Source organism: Phyllobates terribilis, unplaced genomic scaffold, assembly GCF_046119375.1.
Source record: "Phyllobates terribilis strain yellow unplaced genomic scaffold, ASM4611937v1 Scaffold_4__5_contigs__length_816908805, whole genome shotgun sequence".
Lineage (NCBI taxonomy): Eukaryota > Metazoa > Chordata > Amphibia > Anura > Dendrobatidae > Phyllobates > Phyllobates terribilis.
The window spans coordinates 662,966,675-662,988,048 of NW_027362764.1; the positions used below are offsets into that span (position 1 = coordinate 662,966,675).

The window sequence follows — 21,374 nt, forward strand, 5'->3', positions numbered from 1 at the left end:
TGTAGTTCCCATTCCTCCTTTATGTCGGTGTTGGGGGTGTAGTTCCCATTCCTCCTTTATGTCAGTGGTGGGGGGTGTAGTTACCATTCCTCCTCTATGTCAGTGCTGGGGGGTGTAGTTACCATTCCTCCTGTATGTCACTGGTGGGGGGGTTATGTAGTTACCATTCCTCCTTTATGTCGCTGGTGGGGGGGGGGGGTGTAGTTACCATTCCTCCTTTATGTCGCTGGTGGGGGGGGGGATGTAGTTACCATTCCTCCTTTATGTCGCTGGTGGGGGGGGGGGGTGTAGTTACCATTCCTCCTTTATGTCGCTGGTGGGGGGGGGATGTAGTTACCATTCCTCCTTTATGTCACTGGTGGGGGGGGTGTGGTTACCATTCCTCCTTTATGTCGCTGGTGGGGGGGGGTGTAGTTACCATTCCTCCTTTATGTCGCTGGTGGGGGGGGTGTAGTTACCATTCCTCCTTTATGTCGCTGGTGTGGGGGGGGTGTACTTACCATTCCTCCTTTATGTCGCTGGTGGGGGGGGGTGTACTTACCATTCCTCCTTTATGTCGCTGGTGGGGGGGTGTAGTTACCATTCCTCCTTTATGTCAGTGGGGGGGGATGTAGTTACCATTCCTCCTTTATGTCGCTGCTGGGGGGGGATGTAGTTAACATTCCTCCTTTATGTCACTGGTGGTGGGGGGTGTAGTTACCAATCCTCTCCTCTGTCACTGGTGTGGGGGGGTGTAGTTACCAATCCTCTCCTCTGTCACTGGTGGGGGGAGTAGTTACCAATCCTCTCCTCTGTCACTGATGTGGGGGGGTGTAGTTACCAATCCTCTCCTCTGTCACTGGTGTGGGGGGGTGTAGTTAGCAATCCTCTCCTCTGTCACTGGTGGGGGGGTGTAGTTACCAATCCTCTCCTCTGTCACTGGTGGGGGGAGTAGTTACCAATCCTCCCTCTGTCACTGGTGGGGGGGTGTAGTTACCAATCCTCTCCTCTGTCACTGGTGGGGGGAGTAGTTACCAATCCTCTCCTCTGTCACTGGTGTGGGGGGAGTAGTTACCAATCCTCTCCTCTGTCACTGGTGTGGGGGGGTGTAGTTACCAACCCTCTCCTCTGTCACTGGTGGGGGGTGTAGTTACCAATCCTCTCCTCTGTCACTGATGTGGGGGGTTGTAGTTACCAATCCTCTCCTCTGTCACTGGTGTGGGGGGGTGTAGTTACCAATCCTCTCCTCTGTCACTGGTGTGGGGGGGTGTAGTTACCAATCCTCTCCTCTGTCACTGGTGTGGGGGGGTGTAGTTACCAATCCTCTCCTCTGTCACTGGTGTGGGGGGGGTGTAGTTACCAATCCTCTCCTCTGTCACTGGTGTGGGGGGGTGTAGTTACCAATCCTCTCCTCTGTCACTGGTGTGGGGGGGTGTAGTTACCAATCCTCTCCTCTGTCACTGGTGTGGGGGGGTGTAGTTACCAATCCTCTCCTCTGTCACTGGTGTGGGGGGGTGTAGTTACCAATCCTCTCCTCTGTCACTGGTGGGGGGGTGTAGTTCCCATTCCTCCTTTATGTCGGTGTTGGGGGTGTAGTTCCCATTCCTCCTTTATGTCAGTGGTGGGGGGTGTAGTTACCATTCCTCCTCTATGTCAGTGCTGGGGGGTGTAGTTACCATTCCTCCTGTATGTCAGTGCTGGGGGGTGTAGTTACCATTCCTCCTGTATGTCACTGGTGGGGGGGTTATGTAGTTACCATTCCTCCTTTATGTCGCTGGTGGGGGGGGGGTGTAGTTACCATTCCTCCTTTATGTCGCTGGTGGGGGGGGGATGTAGTTACCATTCCTCCTTTATGTCGCTGGTGGGGGGGGGATGTAGTTACCATTCCTCCTTTATGTCGCTGGTGGGGGGGGGATGTAGTTACCATTCCTCCTTTATGTCACTGGTGGGGGGGGTGTAGTTACCATTCCTCCTTTATGTCGCTGTTGGGGGGGGTGTAGTTACCATTCCTCCTTTATGTCGCTGGTGTGGGGGGGTGTACTTACCATTCCTCCTTTATGTCGCTGGTGTGGGGGGGGTGTACTTACCATTCCTCCTTTATATCACTGGTGGGGGGGGTGTACTTACCATTCCTCCTTTATGTCGCTGGTGGGGGGGGTGTAGTTACCATTCCTCCTTTATGTCACTGGTGGGGGAGGATGTAGTTACCATTCCTCCTTTATGTCGCTGGTGGGGGGGGGTGTAGTTACCATTCCTCCTTTATGTCGCTGGTGTGGGGGGGGTGTACTTACCATTCCTCCTTTATGTCGCTGGTGTGGGGGGGGTGTACTTACCATTCCTCCTTTATGTCGCTGGTGGGGGGGGGTGTACTTACCATTCCTCCTTTATGTCGCTGGTGGGGGGGGTGTAGTTACCATTCCTCCTTTATGTCACTGGTGGGGGAGGATGTAGTTACCATTCCTCCTTTATGTCGCTGGTGGGGGGGGGGGGGTGTAGTTACCATTTTTCCTTTATGTCACTGGTGGGGGGGGATGTAGTTACCATCCCTGCTTTATGTCGCTGGTGGGGGGGGGATGTAGTTGCCATCCCTGCTTTATGTCGCTGGTGGGGGGGGGATGTAGTTACCATTCCTCCTTTATGTCACTGGTGGGGGGGGGATGTAGTTACCATTCCTCCTTTATGTCGCTGCTGGGGGGGATGTAGTTAACATTCCTCCTTTATGTCACTGGTGGGGGGGTGTAGTTACCATTCCTCCTTTATGTCACTGGTGGGGGGGGGATGTAGTTACCATTCCTCCTTTATGTCGCTGCTGGGGGGGATGTAGTTACCATCCCTCCTTTATGTCACTGGTGGGGGGGATGTAGTTACCATCCCTCCTTTATGTCACTGGTGGGGGTGTAGTTACCGTTCCACCTTTATGTCGTTGTGTGTAAGGGGATGTAGTTACCATTCCTCCTTTATGTCACTGGTGGGGGGGGGGATGTAGTTACCATTCCTCCTTTATGTCACTGGTGGGGGAGGATGTAGTTACCATTCCTCCTTTATGTCACTGGTGGGGGAGGATGTAGTTACCATTCCTCCTTTATGTCGCTGGTGGGGGGGGATGTAGTTACCAATCCTCCTTTATGTCACTGGTGGGGGAGGATGTAGTTACCATTCCTCCTTTATGTCGCTGGTGGGGGGGGGATGTAGTTACCATTCCTCCTTTATGTCACTGGTGGGGGGGGGATGTAGTTACCATTCCTCCTTTATGTCACTGGTGGGGGGGGGGTGTAGTTACCATTCCTCCTTTATGTCACTGTTGGGGGGGGGATGTAGTTACCATTCCTCCTTTATGTCACTGGTGGGGGGGGGATGTAGTTACCATTCCTCCTTTATGTCACTGGTGGGGGGGGGGTGTAGTTACCATTCCTCCTTTATGTCACTGTTGGGGGGGGGATGTAGTTACCATTCCTCCTTTATGTCACTGGTGGGGGGGGGATGTAGTTACCATTCCTCCTTTATGTCACTGGTGGGGGGGGGATGTAGTTACCATTCCTCCTTTATGTCGCTGCTGGGGGGGATGTAGTTACCATTCCTCCTTTATGTCGCTGCTGGGGGGGATGTAGTTACCATTCCTCCTTTATGTCGCTGCTGGGGGGGATGTAGTTACCATTCCTCCTTTATGTCACTGGTGGGGGGGTGCAGTTACCATTCCTCCTTTATGTCAGTGGGGGGGGGATGTAGTTACCATTCCTCCTTTATGTCGCTGCTGGGGGGGATGTAGTTAACATTCCTCCTTTATGTCACTGGTGGTGGGGGGTGTAGTTACCATTCCTCCTTTATGTCACTGGTGGGGGGTGTAGTTACCATTCCTCCTTTATGTCACTGCTGGGGGGGTGGGGGGTGTAGTTACCATTCCTCCTTTATGTCAGTGGTTGGCGGTGTAGTTACCATTCCTCCTTTATGTCAGTGGTGGGGGGTGTAGTTACCATTCTTCTTTTATGTCACTGCTGGGGGGTGTAGTTCCCATTCCGGATTACATCAGATATAAGGACACGTATAGATCTCCTCCCTGTTACCAAATATAAAACACCGCAAAATACCAACTTCAAAAAATATTCCTGTACAATCAGAGATAGAAGGTCCCTGACCGCGCTCTACTAGAAAGTCGTGAACACGCTTATGTCGGCTGTGCCGTCTCTGCAAGGCTGCGTTCACACGTGTCTCAGATGCTGCTTTGCTTCTTTCATTGGGCTAATCCATGTGTGACCACCAGCTGCAGTTGAAATCTGCTTCTATAGGTGACGTCCCTCTTTTTTTGCAGATCTCCCATCATTGAAATCAAGGGGGGGGTTATTTTTGGAGTAGAATATACGGCAAAATTTATTTAAAAAAAATTTGGTGTGAACATACCCAGAGCCTCACTTGGCTAAAGATGGCCATACTATACACGTTAAATGCTGTCTCTGGTGACTCTCCTTTCACTCTCAGTTTTGGTGAAAGTGCATGTGTTTTCATTAGGGAGAGGGGAATAAGTTACTGTCTGACATCTCTAGTGCATGACTTCATACTTGTTAGGGGGCTGCATGGTCCCGCCAAAACCCATAGACGGATTTTGATGACATCCTGACATCCTCTGATCTTCTATTACCATATAACTAATCTGAAACTTCTTTTCAGGATTCTGGGAAAGCTGAGTGGTTACTTTAGTATTTACCATATTTCAAAGTACCTTTGCTTGTCTTACAAATTCGCTTTAGGAACCCCCCTTTCCACTTTTGGATGTCACATTCTCCATACACTTCAGTTGAGAGGCAGACACCATTGTGCACATTAAAGAGAGCGCGTCAGCTCCAACTGACAGTGTGAACTAAGCACACAGCTTTGTGGGGGCATAGCCCCTATAAAAAAATCACACATTTAGACCCCGATTCATTTGCAGTTTTTTTTTTATTACTTTTTTCTTTTTTGTCCTGTGGCATTCGGTGTTGTTTTTTTACGCAGTTTATGAATTTTTTGCAAAGCCAAAAAGGGTCTTTGTTTTTGTCCTGAAACTTTTATGAGACTTTTTAGTGCCAAAATAACTGGCGTACACAGAAAAAACTTCAAGAGGAACATTTGACAAAATTCACAACTTTTTGAAAGTAGGTTTATACACAACTGCAAGCCTCTGGAGGATCCTTCATCTTGAGGTTCGCGGGACTCAAGAGGAACCAGCAGCTCTTCCCACTGCCATGTAGCGGTGATCAGTGAGGTAACGGGGTTGGGGTTAACGTCAGCCTTGTATTGGCGGCTGACGTGAAGCCCAGGTTAGTAATGAAGGGCGTCTATCAGATGCTCCCATTGCTAACTGCGTAGTAAAGTTATTGCCGCTTTTTCAATAAAAGACACTGCCAGAATAAAGTATTTTAATGAAATAAAAAACACATGGTTTTAATAATTTTTTTCATTGCACTCTGTCCGCGAAGCCATTGATCTATTGAAAAAAAAGTAAAAAAACAACCATATCCCTAACCTGTCCGCCGTCAATGACGCAGTCCACGATTACGCCAACGATTGTCCCTCGGCGATCCGGGTCACTTCTACAGCAGTGACCTCAGCAATCACTGACGTCACTGCTGTAGAAGACAGCAATATACACTGACAGGAGTGTAAAATCACTCCTGTCAGTATGGATGCTGCTGTAGGAGGTCACTGGGGTTCATCAGCTGAAGATCAGCTGATCAGCCCCAGTGAGCTCACCACCATGGGAACATTCTGAAGAATGTTCCCACGGTGAGGTCACGTGAGCGATCAGCTGATTGCTCACGTGACCGCAGGTCCTTGCAGCACAGTACACTGCTGGGAGCGAGCGCTCGCCCTGCAGTGTACCACTGGGAGGAGAGCATTGCCAGGACCGATGACCAGGAGGACACCGGGGGGCGCCGGATGGACAGGTGAGTATAAGGTTTTTAATTTTTACTTTTTTCTTTTTGTTTTTACCACGGGCACGTCAGCTCGGCAGAGCAGACTACTGCTCCCCCCAGCCACGCCGCTCTTGCTGTTATCAGCGGGAGTGGCGGCTGGATGAGAGGAGTAGTAATCCTCCTCTCCCGACCCGGATACCACCCACACCGCGTTTCCGCGGCTATTGGCTTTAATTGAATCGCAGCAAATCCGTAGGTATAGATATTATACCTGCGGATTTACTGCGGTTCAATTCAAGTCAATGGGCGCAAATTTGCGGTGGAAACGCTGGCACAATGGTTATGCTGCGGTTTTTACCTCAATGGTAATCCTGAGCGGAAATTTCCACATCATGTGCACAGCACATCAGGATTACCATTGCTATAGCTGGCAGACCTATTAACAAGGCAGAAAAACCGCTGCGGAAACGCAGTAGAAACGCTTCATGTGCACATAGCCTTAGACAGCATTTCTATGTGTGTCTGTCTTGAACCAGTACTCACACCAAGACCTTTGTCAGATACAGTTATATGAAAAAGTTTGGGCACCCCTATTAATCTTAAGCTTAATGTTTTATAAAAATTGGTGTTTTTGCAACAGCTATTTCAGTTTGATATATGTAATAACTGTTGGACACAGTAATGTTTCTGCCTTGAAATGAGGTTTATTGTACTAACAGAAAATGTGCAATCTGCATTCGAACAAAATTTGAAAGGTGCATAAGTATGGGCACCCTTATCATTTTCTTGTTTTAAATACTCCTACCTACTTTTTACTGACTTACTAAAGCACTATTTTTGGTTTTGTAACCTCATTGAGCTTTGAACTTCATAGCCAGGTGTATGCAATCATGAGAAAAACTACTTAAAGTGGCCACTTGCAAGTTGTTCTCCTGTTTGAATCTCCTCTGAAGAGTGGCATCATGGGCTCCTCAAAACAACTGTCAAATGATCTGAAAAGCAAGATTATTCAACATAGTTGTTCAGGGGAAGGATACAAAAAGCTGTCTCAGAGATTTAACCTGTCAGTTTCCACTGTGAGGAACATAGTAAGGAAATGGAAGAACACAGGGACAGTTCTTGTTAAGGCCAGAAGTGGCAGGCCAAGAAAAACATCAGAAAGGCAGAGAAGAAGAATGGTGAGATCAGTCAAGGACAATTCTCAGACCACCTCCAGAGAGCTGCAGCATCAACTTGCTGCAGATGGTGTCACTGTGCATCGGTCAACTATACAACGCACTTTGCACAAGGAGAAGCTGTATGGGAGAGTGATGCGAAAGAAGCCCTTTTCTGCAAGCATGCCACAAACAGAGTCGGCTGAGGTATGCAAAAGCACATTTGGGGAAGCCAATTTCTTTTTGGAAGAAGGTCCTGTGGACTGATGAACCCAAGATTGAGTTGTTTGGTCATACAAAAAGGCGTTATGCATGGCGGCAAAAAAACACAGCATTCCAAGAAAAACACTTGCTACCCACAGTAAAATTTGGTGGAGGTTCCATCATGCTTTGGGGCTGTGTGGCCAATGCCGGCACCGGGAATCTTGTTAAAGTTGAGGGACGCATGGATTCCACTCAGTATCAGCAAATTCTTAACAATAATGTTCAAGAATCAGTGATAAAGTTGAAGTTACGCAGGGGATGGATCTTTCAGCCAGACAATGATCCAAAACACCGCTCCAAATCTACTCAGGCATTCATGCAGAGGAACAATTACAATGTTCTGGAATGGCCATCCCAGTCCCCAGACCTGAATATAATTGAACATCTGTGGGATCATTTGAAGAGGACTGTCCATGCTCGGCGACCATCAAACTTAACTGAACTGGAATTGTTTTGTAAAGAGGAATGGTCAAAAATACCTTCATCCAGGATCCAGGAACTCATTAAAAGCTACAGGAAGCGACTAGAGGCTGTTATTTTTGCAAAAGGAGGATCTACTAAATATTAATGTCACTTTTCTGGTGAGGTGCCCATACTTATGCACCTGTCAAATTTTGTTTGAATGCAGATTGCACATTTTCTGTTAGTACAATAAACCTCATTTCAAGGCAGAAACATTACTGTGTCCAACAGTTATTACATATATCAAACTGAAATAGCTGTTGCAAAAACACCAATTTTTATAAAACATTAAGCTTAAGATTAATAGGGGTGCCCAAACTTTTTCATATAACTGTATTGTCATCTCAGCTGCATTAGGGGCCTGTAAGAAGATTCCAGGAGAAGCTCAGTCTCAGGCTGAAGTCTTATATTATGCACATAGTAACAGCAGGTGGGGACATACACAGGATGAACATGAGGCAGTGGATACTGAAAGAAAACTGAACAAGAAGAGGAAGAAGGGAGAGGCTACCTGCATAATAGCCAGACTACAGGGAGACAGACAGGACAAACTTCAAACAGCAAACCTGATTGCATAGCTGAATAACAGCAATAATACAATCATAATACAATACTGTATCATTTTCCCTGTTTTTCCATTTCTTTTCCACCTCCAACTTTTCCAGTTTATTTTTATTCCTCCCTTCTTTTCCTTGTTCTTCCTCGTTTCCTATTTCCTTTTTCTCCTCTCTCCCCTTTTTTCCTCCCTCTTTAATCCTGACTTTTTTCCTTGTTTTTCCCTTCCCCCTTAGATAGTTAGGGTGACAATTTACATTGTTATTAATCTTAATTTGTATTGCTCATTGTATATGTTTATTATGTCTTCCCCTTTTCCCCTGTTATATGTTAAAAATCCCCACAATAAAAACTATTTTAACTATAATTCCCAAGTCGTGAGACATGACAATCCTAAACATCAATATCGACCCTCTTACGACCCATAATTTAGGATAAGAAGCCAAAACACACTCATTTTTCAGCCACATGTTTCGGGGTGTTTGCTCCTCTGCAGAGCTAAGCCGGAGATTTGATATTACAAGGTGAGAGGCTGGCTCCATGTCTAAGGGGGAACTTACCCAGTCAGATCAGACCTCCTGCTTGGCACTGAGGAGGGACAATCCTGTGGATACAAAAAGACGGAAAATGTCTTTTTACTGGTCTTTGAATTTTCGGGAGGAACTCCTGACCTTGTCCTCTTCTGTCTTGTCACTTGATTTGACATTCATGTTTGCTCCCTCTCAGACTGTTACACTTTTTCCGTGTTTTGGCTTTTTCCGTGCAGATGATACATTTCCAGGACAATGACTTCACTCATATGCAACTTTCTTTCCCTGGAATAACATATTTTTCCAGTTCCATGTGAGCTGCAGACCTCACAGAGGAGTCGACTGTTTTCTGTGTCCTGCGTTGTGCAGTCTCTTATGCCGTGTGTTCAGCCATCCATAGGATACACTATATAAAATATAGCGGGATGAGCATCACCAGGGTAGAGCGGTGGGGCTGGCATGTCTTGTTACAATGAGAATGATATTTCATCACCCCTAATTACAGAAAATAGCTTGTACATCTCAGTTCAGAGGCAGCTGATGGCTAAATAGTTGGGGAGATAATGATTCTATGTGCATGGGACCTTCACGATTCTGGGCGGTGGAGCTCTTTCAGTGCTGAGCCATCTTCACAATCTTTTCTTGGTCTCCCAGTGTCCAGGACAAGTGCAGAACAACTCCGGAGACTCAAGAAAATGGCTCCAGCCCAGTTCCTTGCACAGTCGGGTGCTCACCGGTGAAGGGGTTGCAGTAGTATATTAGCACCTTGGCCCCTTCTGTCTCAGGATCAGTGGGAATCTTACAGGTTGGACCTGAACAATTATAAACTGTTGTCAAATCTTAGCAATATACCAAACTAGCAGACAGCCTTGAGCCATACATCAGGGGTCTGCAAGCCACAGATTGGGTATCTCTGCTCTGTGGAAGAAGGGGCCTTGAGGACTGGGCTCCAGCATAAACATAACTTTTACTGTGCCATTAAAACATGGTGAAAAAAAAGCATAACAAAAGATTAAGGATCTATAAGCTTACGTGTTTCGGGGTAACAACCCTTATACAACGTGTAAGATTACGGATCCCTAATCTTTTTTTTAATTCTCTTTTCACCATGTTTTTAATTGCACAGTAAAAGTTATGTTTTAATATTTTCTCATTGGTGTTAGAGCCCAGTCCTCATGGACCCTTCTTCCATTTCTGACATGGATACCAGCCTGATGTGTTCCTACACTCCGTGCACCACACCCTGACCAAACGAGGTCTACCAGGGTTCCAAGTGGTTTTCACGCTGAATTGTCCTCCCTGGAAGGTGAGCTGATTACCATTATTTTCCATCTCTGCTTTGTGCTCTGTTATCACTAAGGAGCTGTGTAATCATCATCAGTAACTGTAATAGGAGTTTCTGGACCCCTCCTCTCTATCCCTCTTTTTCTTGTCCATCATGAAGAACGTTCGTGGTAGCGTCCATCCGTCTGAATTGAACAGAGGTTTTACATGTGCACCACAACTGCATACATTCTTTATGGGCCTGCTGGAACAAAACAAGTACAGTGCTCTGTTTTTTGTTTCTGTCCCATAATGAAGTGGAGGTGCGCATATCCAGCAAGTGATCCATACAGACGGAGGTCTGCAGAGCCCCGTTCTCAGGATCTTGGGGTCCCACCTGTCAAATCTCCATCGGTCAGTAAGTTATTATCTATCCTGGAGATAGATGATAACTTCTAAAAAAAAAAAAAAAAAAGAAAATAAGGCCTCATTCACATGTTGGTGTTTGTAAGCAAAAATCTGGAGTGGAACCTGTTAGGAAAAAGCTATAGTTAAAAAGAAATGGACCTGTTCTGTGTTTTGGAGCCACTCCTGGTTTTGACTTTAAAATACTGATGAAACACTGACCAGAAAAACTGATGTGTGAATGAGGCATTACTCTTTAAATAAATTTTAGGCCATTTTATAAAATTAATATACTTCTGGAGATTCTCTCCAAATCATGAAGATTATTTGCTTCATCCAGGTGATACTTCTGTCCTTTATGTACTATGCAGATAGATCATGTCATGTAACATAAAGTCTTTTCATGAATGTTTCTGCAAGCTTCAACTCAGATCTGCCGCACATAAATATTCATGTTAAAGAGTAACCGTCATTTTAATTTTTATTTCAGAAATCCGTAGTAGATGTAAAAATAAAAAAAACTTCGTACTATATTTGATTAGAGAAATCTGTTTCTTTCTCCTCCAGGACTGATCCTTCTTTCTCAAAATTCTCAATTCATCGGTCATTACTGAGAGAAGAGATGACAGTTGGTGCTTATAATGTTCTGTGGAGAACTGGAACTGTTCTTTCAGGAGCGCTTGCAGCAGAATGTCTGTGTCTGCCCTTAGGACCTCCCCCTTCATAGCAAATGATAGTTGGTGCTTTTAAAATCCTATTTTGTTAATGTGAATATCTGTCCTCCCTGATGACTTTACCCAGGAATTGGGCATGAAAGATCCATCCAAGAGGAGAAAGAAGCAGATAAGATATATTACAAAGTTGCTTACAAGGGTATTCTTATCTCCAAGATCCTATCCTAGTATGTAGCAGGTGTAGTTGTAATGATAATATTAGCAAATACCTCCAATTAGAAATGCAATATAGTTCTTCTGATTCACTATTTCACTTACCCCATGTGAAGGCCATTGCAGTAGCTTAGGTATCCATGGTTACAACCACTAACTAACTGTCACTATATGAGTGGTCGTAATCATGGATACCTAAGCTACTGCAATGCCCTGCACATGGGGTAAGCAACATGGCTAATTAGAAGAACTATACTACAATTCTAATTAAAGGTATTTGGTAATATTATTATTATTATTATTATTATTATTATTATTATTATTATTATTATTACACCTACTAGATATTGGGATAGGATCTTGGAGATGGGAATACTCCTTTTAATTTTATGTGTAGTATTGATTTGTTAAATAAAAATTAAAACGTCAGTATGGTCTGGTCATTTCACCTGGCGAAGGACAGGGAATATTACACATTTTTTCATTTTCTGTGTTTTTACAAATTTCCAATTTTAGGTAAAAATGTCCACAAGCCAGACAGCCCTTAAATACAGTTGAGAATTAGAAGTATATATCACAGAATATGCATAGCTATTCATACAGAGAGTTTTCTGGGCATTTTTAGGTCTCGGCGGAGCATGCAGCTGCACTGTGTAGGACAGGACAGAGTCATGTCAGACACTGCAGTGAGTTTGTGTGAGCTATGGCCTACATATAGTAAGGTGTTTGTTCCCGGTTTTTGCCATATTTATAGCTAAAATTAATGGTGTAAACTTTTTCAGCGGTTATTAAACTTTTGTAAAACTTTATGAACTAGCATGGCTAAATCAAATAATAATTTACACCAAGTTGTCTAACTTTTATCAAGCGCGCGTCACTGGGGTGTCTTTGACGCATTATTATTCTTGTGGTCCTATGTATTCATTCCACAATCTATATTTTTCAGATGACTTTTCCCCTGAAAGCCTCAAGCCCTGCAAAATCTGCGGCAGAACTTTTCTTACACCTGCTTTGGTATGTGTGAAATAAAGCGCGTGTGTGTCTATGTATTATTATTTGTTAAGAAGATTAATTAATATATTTGTTTAGAGAGAGAAAGTAAAAGTATAGAACATAAAGGGGGCATAATACATGGGGTATAATGGGAGAGAGTTCTCAAAATTAGAGCAGTTGTCCATAGCAACCAATCAGTTTCCAGCTCTCATTTATAAGAAGCTGTTTTAATTATATGAGCAAAAAGCTGATTGGTTGTTATCGGTAATGTCACCTTGAGCCAGTATGAAGAGTTTGTCCACCTCTGAGGATATGTTGTTTTTTTTTTTTAATTAAATGAATGTAAAAAAAAATGCTAAAAGTAATTTTGGAAGTTGGGTTTCATTAAAAAATTAGCACCTTTTGGCTTTTACAGACTTTTTGGGGCCCAATTCATCAAAGCTTTCATACTAGAATTTTGGTCTAAAAGTATTGAAAAGTCGTAAAAACTTAGGCCCAACTTGGAGTTTTACCACTTTTGGTGTTTTCACGACAGTTTCTCTCAGCTCCACCAAAATGAATATTGCATTTTTTTTTTTTTTTACGGATTTGCTGTAGCATTTTTTTTAAATGAAATTTTTCTTGAAGAAAAACTGTCATTCCACACTTAAAACACAAATGTAATTGTACATTTTTGTTTTTAGACTCCCAATTTCCCCATATGGGGAGAAAAAAAACTCACTAATAAAAAATTACATAACAGGAATGATATTACATCCGCTTTGCATGAGGCCGGGTTCACATCACGTTTGATTCCCCCTGTACTGACAGTCACTGCGTGCTCTTGTCAGATATCATTTTCAGCCATGGCCGCCTATTTGAGACTCCAAAACATGGTCGACTGCATCTTTGACCCAACCTCAAATAGTCGGATACGACCACACAGTGACTCCACCGGCATCATTGCGTCAGACGTAAGCCCTGACGGACTCACTGACTGTAGGCTGAAAGGGAATCTGTCACCAGATTTTTGCTATGTAATATGATAGCACCATAATGTAGGGGAAGGGAGCCTGGTTACAGCGATGTGTCACTTACTGGGCTGTGTTTTGCTGTTTCAGTACAATCTGTTTTATCAGCAGGAGATTATCACTACAGGACAAGCTGCCCTCGTGCCTCCTAGTCCAACCACTCACTCAGCACTGATTTGAAGCTTTCTGTCAATGTACACAAAAGCTGTGGTATGGGAGGGATTATACACAGCTCAGCATTCAGAGCTCTGCTAGATCTGCAGCAGAGAAAACTGAGATTGTGTCTCAACTGCTGCACCCAGAAAACTAAGTGACACATCGCTGGAATCAGGGTCTCTGTCCCTACATCATGCTGCTGTCAGATTACATAGCAAAACCTTCTGACAGATTCCTTTTAAATGTGATGTGAACATAACCTAAAATATAGGGAATTTTACACATACATTAAAAAAAGAAAAATGGATTGAAAACTGAAATTGTTTTGCGGAGGCTGACGCAGGGAATGTGTCACAAGTAATATGTTATCATGTGCACTTTGTTGCTTCCTTCATGAATGAGTCAGTAATTGGAAATCTATTAAGTGGAGAATGAGTTCAGCATCCTGGAAGTGACCGCACCAGGACTGCAGGAGCTCACTGACAGCCTCCCGCGACCTCACCCATCATGATTTATTCAGCGCCATCTCCTGCCAAGGACTGGAAGGTCGGCCATGTGCACAGATGGATGCACAGACCGAGTACATCTCACCTGGGTTCTGCTGCTATTTTGCACCGTTGGGAAGACCCCCAAAAAATTAGAATTGGTAACATGGCCTAAGTTGTGCTGTGGAGTCACAGAGGCAGAAATAGAGTTTTGGGTCCCTGCAGATCTTATAGAAAAGTACTGGTCACCACAGTGTTACATTTATGTCCCAGGTACAGGGACCAAGGCCGTCCAATATGTCTACATTTATTGGTCCTAATGTATTTCTGTGTCCCTTAAAAGCATATATTTTTTATTTCTCTAGAAAAAACATACTCCGATATGCCAAAAATCCTCAGCTAAAAAAAGGAAAGTGTTTGACTCCAGCAGACAGCGAGCAGAAGGAACGGAAATTTCCACTGTTAAACCCATAAAGGCAAAAGTAAGTGTTGAAAAAGTACCTTAAAATGTTAAGGGGGTTATCTGGTCATAAGAAAATGCTAACTTATCCTCATCAATATCAGATCATTGGGGGTCCATCACCCGGCACCACCATCTATCAGCTGTTCTTGGGTCTGCTGACAGCAGTTTACAGCTCGGGTCGTTGCGTAACGGCTGCTGCAGATCAGAGCCTAAGGATAGGTTGTAAATGTCATGTGTCTGGACAATCCCTTTAAATCTGTTTGGTTCCGTGGGCATTTACGGTAATTATAGTGATTAGTGATGTCACTGGATATATGAAACGTCATCTGAAGTTATCATAATTTTCGTTTTTACTTAGATCTGCAGTTGGTCTGAAATTGGACATTATGGCTTCAATTGATTTTTTTGCATTTTTCATTTAAGTCCCTTTTCTCATTTGTCTTGTAGCATTAGTTGCCCTTTTTGGTGCCAAATTCTTTAAAATGGAGCACACAATTCATGACTTTCTGGCCCCAAATGTATCACGTTTTGCAAAATGGCTCAAACATTGTACGAAAATACTGGCATATTCAACAAGACACCCGGGAGAGACTGGAGTGGAGTTGGGACAAATTTTGCAACTTTTTAAAAAGTCGCAATTGATGACTAGGGCGAAAATTTCTGAAATTGCTAAACTCCGTCTACAAAGCGTAAAAAAAAAAAAAAAAAAAAGGCGAGCAAAGGTAACATAGACTTCAAAAAAGGCTCAAATAGAGTAATGAGGGTGCAAAAAGAAAAAAAAGATAACTAGACAAAAAAACAAGCATCAAGGCAATGGTGAATCGGGGCCTAGGGCAGGACTGACATTAGAGAGAAGTGTCTGCTTTTTTTGGGTTTGCGTTCTTGGGTCTTCATTCTTGCTCCCGGCTCCTCTCTGATGGCTTGACCTTAGTAATTTCACATCACACCTTGCTCTGAGCTCCATGTTAGTGCAGATTTATATAACCCAGTGAATCCCTTTACATTAGATATTTTTTTCTTCGTTTCAGCCTCAACCTCCAAAGAAGCTATCCAACTGGAGGAGAAAGCATGAGGAGTTCATCGCCACAATTAGAGCCGCTAAAGGACTCGATCAAATTATAAAAGAAGGAGGAGAACTTCCTCCACCGCCTCCACCTTCATATGACCCAGGTAAGTACTGAAGAGAGTGAACAGGTGTTTTGTGTAGGGTCGGATACTAGTATCCACTGACAGGTTCACATTTCTGTTAGGGCAATTGGGCATAAAATACCTGTACAGCGCTGTCCTTATTACAGTATTGTCCTGCGGCCAGTCATCACTGCCTTTACTCTATTTGCCATACACCTGGAGGAAACGAGACCTGTTGCTGCCCTATCACTTCCTCCTGATGTATGTAGTTTTGGTACATATGCTACATATGCATATACACAGCTCTGCTAGATGTGCACACATACATACACACAGCTCTGCTAGATGTGCACACATACATACACACAGCTCTGCTAGATGTGCACACATACATACACACAGCTCTGCTAGCTGTGCACACATACATACACACAGCTCTGCTAGATGTGCACATATACATACACACAGCTCTGCTAGATGTGCACACATACATACACACAGCTCTGCTAGATGTGCACACATACATACACACAGCTCTGCTAGATGTGCACACATACATACACACAGCTCTGCTGCATATGCACACATACATACACACAGCTCTGCTGCATATGCACACATACATACACACAGCTCTGCTGCATATGCACACATACATACACACAGCTCTGCTGCATATGCACATATACAGTACAGACCAAAAGTTTGGACACACCTTCTCATTTAAAGATTTTTCTGTATTTTCATGACTATGAAAATTGTACATTCACACTGAAGGCATCAAAACTATGAATTAACACATGTGGAATATACTTAACAAAAAAGTGTGAAACAACTGAAAATATGTCTTGTATTCTAGGTTCTTCAAAGTAGCCACCTTTTGCTTTGATGACTGCTTTGCACACTCTTGGCATTCTCTTGATGAGCTTCAAGAGGTAGTCACCGGAAATGGTCTTCCAACAATCTTGAAGGATTTCACAGAGATGCTTAGCACTTGTTGGCCCTTTTGCCTTCACTCTGCTTTCCAGCTGACCCCAAACCATCTCGATTGGGTTCAGGTCTGGTGACTGTGGAGGTCAGGTCATCTGGCGTAGCACCCCATCACTCTCCTTCTTGGTCAAATAGCCCTTACGCAGCCTGGAGGTGTGTTTGGGGTCATTGTCCTGTTGAAAAATAAATGATAGTCCAACTAAACGCAAACCGGATGGAATAGCATGCCCCTGCAAAATGCTGTGGTAGCCATGCTGGTTCAGTATGCCTTCAATTTTGAGTAAATCCCCAACAGTGTCACCAGCAAAGCACCCCCACACCATCACACCTCCTCCTCCATGCTTCACGGTGGGAATCAGGCATGTAGAGTCCATCCGTTCACCTTTTCTGCGTTGCACAAAGACACGGTGGTTGGAACCAAAGATCTCAAATTTGGACTCATCAGACCAAAGCACAGATTTCCACTGGTCTAATGTCCATTCCTTGTGTTCTTTAGCCCAAACAAGTCTCTTCTGCTTGTTACCTGTCCTTGGCAGTGGTTTCCTAGCAGCTATTTTACCATGAAGGCTTGCTGCACAAAGTCTGCTCTTAACAGTTGTTGAAGAGATGTGTCTGCTGCTAGAACTCTGTGCGGCATTGACCTGGTCTCTAATCTGAGCTGCTGTTAACCTGCGATTTCTGAGGCTGGTGACTCGGATAAACTTATCCTCAGAAGCAGAGGTGACTCTTGGTCTTCCTTTCCTGGGGCAGTCCTCATGTGAGCCAGTTTCTTTGTAGCGCTTGATGGTTTTTGCAACTGCACTTGGGGACACTTTCAAAGTTTTCCCAATTTTTCGCACTGACTGACCTTCATTTCTTAAAGTAATGATGGCCACTGCTTTTTTCTTGCCTTAATACAAATTCTAACAGTCTATTCAGTAGGACTGTCAGCTGTGTATCCACCAGACTTCTGCACAACACAACTGATGGTCCCAACTCCATTTATAAGGCAAGAAATCCCACTTATTAAACCTGACAGGGCACACCTTTGAAGTGAAAACCATTTCCGGTGACTACCTCTTGAAAATCTCATCAAGAGAATGCCAAGAGTGTGCAAAGCAGTCATCAAAGCAAAAGGTGGCTACTTTGAAGAACCTAGAATATAAGACATATTTTCAGTTGTTTCACACTTTTTTGTTAAGTATATAATTCCACATGTGTTAATTCATAGTTTTGATACTTTCAGTGTGAATGTACAATTTTCATAGTCATGAAAATACAGAAAAATCTTTAAATGAGAAGGTGTGTCCAAACTTTTGGTCTGTACTGTACATACACACAGCTTTGCTGCATATGCACACATACATACACACAGCTTTGCTGCATATGCACATATACATAAACACAGCTCTGCTGCATATGCACATGTACATACACACAGCTCTGCTACATATGCACATACACGTACACACAGCTCTGCTACATATGCACATATACATACACACAGCTCTGCTACATATGCACATATACATACACACAGCTCTGCTACATATGCACATATACATACACACAGCTCTGCTACATATGCACATACACGTACACACAGCTCTGCTACATATGCACATATACATACACACAGCTCTGCTACATATGCACATATACATACACACAGCTCTGCTGCATATGCACATATACATACACACAGCTCTGCTGCATATGCACATATACATACACACAGCTCTGCTGCATATGCACATATACATACACACAGCTCTGCTGCATATGCACATATACATACACACAGCTCTGCTACACATCCTTATATAGACACACACAGCTCTGCTACATATGCACATATAGAAACACCGCTCTGCTACATATGCACACATATACATACACACAGTTATGCTACATATGCTCATATAGACAAACAGTTCTGCTACATGCACATTTATAGACAAATACAGCTCTGCTACATGCACATTTACTTACACACACACACACACACACACACACACACACACACACACACACACACACTGAAAGGCCCTGCATCTAGTTTGGTGGAAGGTCCTTCAGCAGCTCAGGACGTGCAGCCTCCGTGCCGTTCCCGCAGCTTCCTCTCTGCTCTTTACACATCACATAGATCAGTGTGGGGCATTTAATTTTTGCGGTTTAATTTTTTCCCCTTTCTCCTAAGAGCCATAACATTTTTTATATTTCTGTCAGCATAGCCACATGAGCGATTGTTGTTTATGGGATGAGTTGTAGTTTTGATTGACCCCACTAACTTTACCATATAATGCACTAAGAAATGGGGAATTTTATATGAAATATACTGTATGTTATATGGTTGCAAAGAGGTTTACGGCTTTGATTCTGAGAAGACTGAGATCCTGTTTCACATGCACATCAAGGCCTTAATGTTAAACAATATGTGGCAGTGCACATCGGCACATTTTATTCCCCTTAGTCATCTTGTTCCTTGGGGTATGACCTAAATAGAATGAGCTGTGATATCATACATATTTCATCTAAAAAAAATGCTGACAAAGTTTTTTTTCCCTCTTTCGGAGACAGGCTATTAATAATCACTGACGCTGCCTGTCTTCTGCTTTATCCATCTAGACTATGTTCAGTGTCCGTACTGTCAGAGAAGGTTTAATGAGAATGCCGCTGACAGACACATCAACTTCTGCAAGGAGCAAGCAGCCCGCATAGCCAATAAAGGCAAATTAGGTGTTGACCCGAAAGTGAAAGCCGCTCCTCGGACGCAGGTAATGAGACTATATGCGCTGCCGGCGATCACAGAACATTTATGTCTAGAGTGTCGAAGGCTGGTCTTTAAACGCTCGGTCGTCTAATATGACATTTTGTAGCTGACAAAAAAAAAAATAATTGTGATTATTGAAGGGAATCTGTAAGCAAATTTTTGCCATGTAGTCTGAGAGCAGCATAATATAGGGCAAGAGACCCTTGTTCCAGCAATGTGTCACTTACTGCACTGCTTGATGCAGTTTTGATAGAATCCCTGTTTTCTCTGTTGTAGATGAAGCAATGGTCAGAATGCTGAGCTGTGTATAACCCCGCCCACACATCTGATTGGCAGATTCCTGTGTACAGTGTCAGCAAGTTGCCAATCATTTTTGGGGGTGGAGTTTCACAGATTATTCTGACTGGCCTGCACGTGAGATCTAGTCCTGTTGATAAAACATTGATTTTTTTTGAACCTACAACACACAGCCCAGTAAATGACACATCCTTGAAATCAGGCTCATTTTCTGTATATTTTGCTGACAGATTCCCTTTAATAGATCAATGTAAATGGAAGTCGTCCATTCGTTAACCAGTCTGTAATTCAGCCAGTGGCGTGAGTACACAAATGTATTTTAGGCATGTGACCTCTAATTGAATGATTGTGCGCATCACTAATAGTGCTGAAACTTAAAAGCTAGGCAGATTACAGGTGACCCTTACACAGACATTTTTACCTTTTCGTTCCCATACTAACAGTTACCTTTTCTCACAATACCGATCTGCATACAGTGAATGATTAATCGATTATATGATCATTTACTGATTAATTTTTATACAATCATCGCTTGATGTAAATGCTTGATTGCCGTCGTGGCGAGGTCACTTATGGTGATCGTTTACTCTATTTCTTGAACAATTACTTGTGTGAACTTCGCATGGCACTGTTCACCTCTGCATCCGATACGGAGCACTACAGACGGACCATTCACACCTCAGCAACGACACTAATGTGAACAGAGCCTAGATAGTACAGGGACATCAGGTGTGGAGTTTGCACTAAAGAGGTCATGCGCCTTATCTATCAGTGCCAATCTAACTACTTCCCGATCGCTCATAGACTTTTAACGTCCAAGCTTTCCGCTCTGCACTGGCGTTCTAAACCATCAATACAGGGTAAGCTGCTTACATCAGATGGTTCAGCTGCGGGAGCCGGACACAGCCAGAATCCCCACAGAGAGGGTTTATTACAGTCTCTGCCTTCCCAATTGCTGTATACACAGCTGCTCTGAGCAAGCACTGTGTATACAGTAGAGAAAGCGCTGTCAGTGCTTCCTGCTCTGGACTCGGTGATCATCTCTGGGTGTAGGGAGTCAGCAGGAGCTGCTGGGTCCTAGGAGAGACAGTCAACTTTGCTATACTGGTAGGAGTGAATTTCCCCAGTAAGGCTGTGTTCCCACGATGCGTTTTTAAGCGTTTCCGAAGCGGCAAAAACGCTGCAGAAACGCTTACAAAACGCATGGTAGAAGGCCTGCCATGTTCCCCAATGATAATCCGCATGTGCTGTGCAATTTCCGCTGCGGATTATCATTGCGTAAAAAAACGCAGCACTACCAATTATTTTGCGGAAGTGCTGCGTTTTCGCTGCCATTGACTTGCATTGCAACGCATGGATTACACATCACTGTATATGTAGATGCTCATTCCATACGTTCAATGTGCGGATGGTACCCAGGTCTAGAGAAGAGACGCTCCTCCAGACCTGGGTACCATAGAAAACTGTAAAAAAAAAAAAAAGAATAAAATAAAAAATAAATATATACTTGCTTTCTGGCGGCCCGCAGTGCGCTCCTCCTCTCATGCCGGCAGTTCGCGATGGACTGAAGGACCTGTGCTGACGTCATAGTCATGTGACGGGTCACGCGACGCTGACGTCGGCAGGTCCTTCAGTGTAGCGTGATCTGCCGGCAGCCGGGACGGTGATGCAAGACTGCGGGGGCCATCGGAAGGTAAGTATAGATTTATTTTT

General features: G+C 43.9%; 1 protein-coding gene across 1 annotated transcript in view; it reads left to right on the forward strand.

Moving 5' to 3' along the window:
- The window catches only part of ZC2HC1A (zinc finger C2HC-type containing 1A), an 82,069-nt gene that overhangs the window by 7,321 nt on the left and 53,374 nt on the right, over window positions 1-21,374 (forward strand). The window contains exons 2-5 of the mRNA XM_073679477.1: window positions 12,334-12,401; window positions 14,397-14,513; window positions 15,523-15,664; window positions 19,220-19,368. Of these exons, the coding sequence (XP_073535578.1) occupies window positions 12,334-12,401; window positions 14,397-14,513; window positions 15,523-15,664; window positions 19,220-19,368 (476 nt within the window). The remainder of the gene's footprint in view (window positions 1-12,333; window positions 12,402-14,396; window positions 14,514-15,522; window positions 15,665-19,219; window positions 19,369-21,374) is intronic.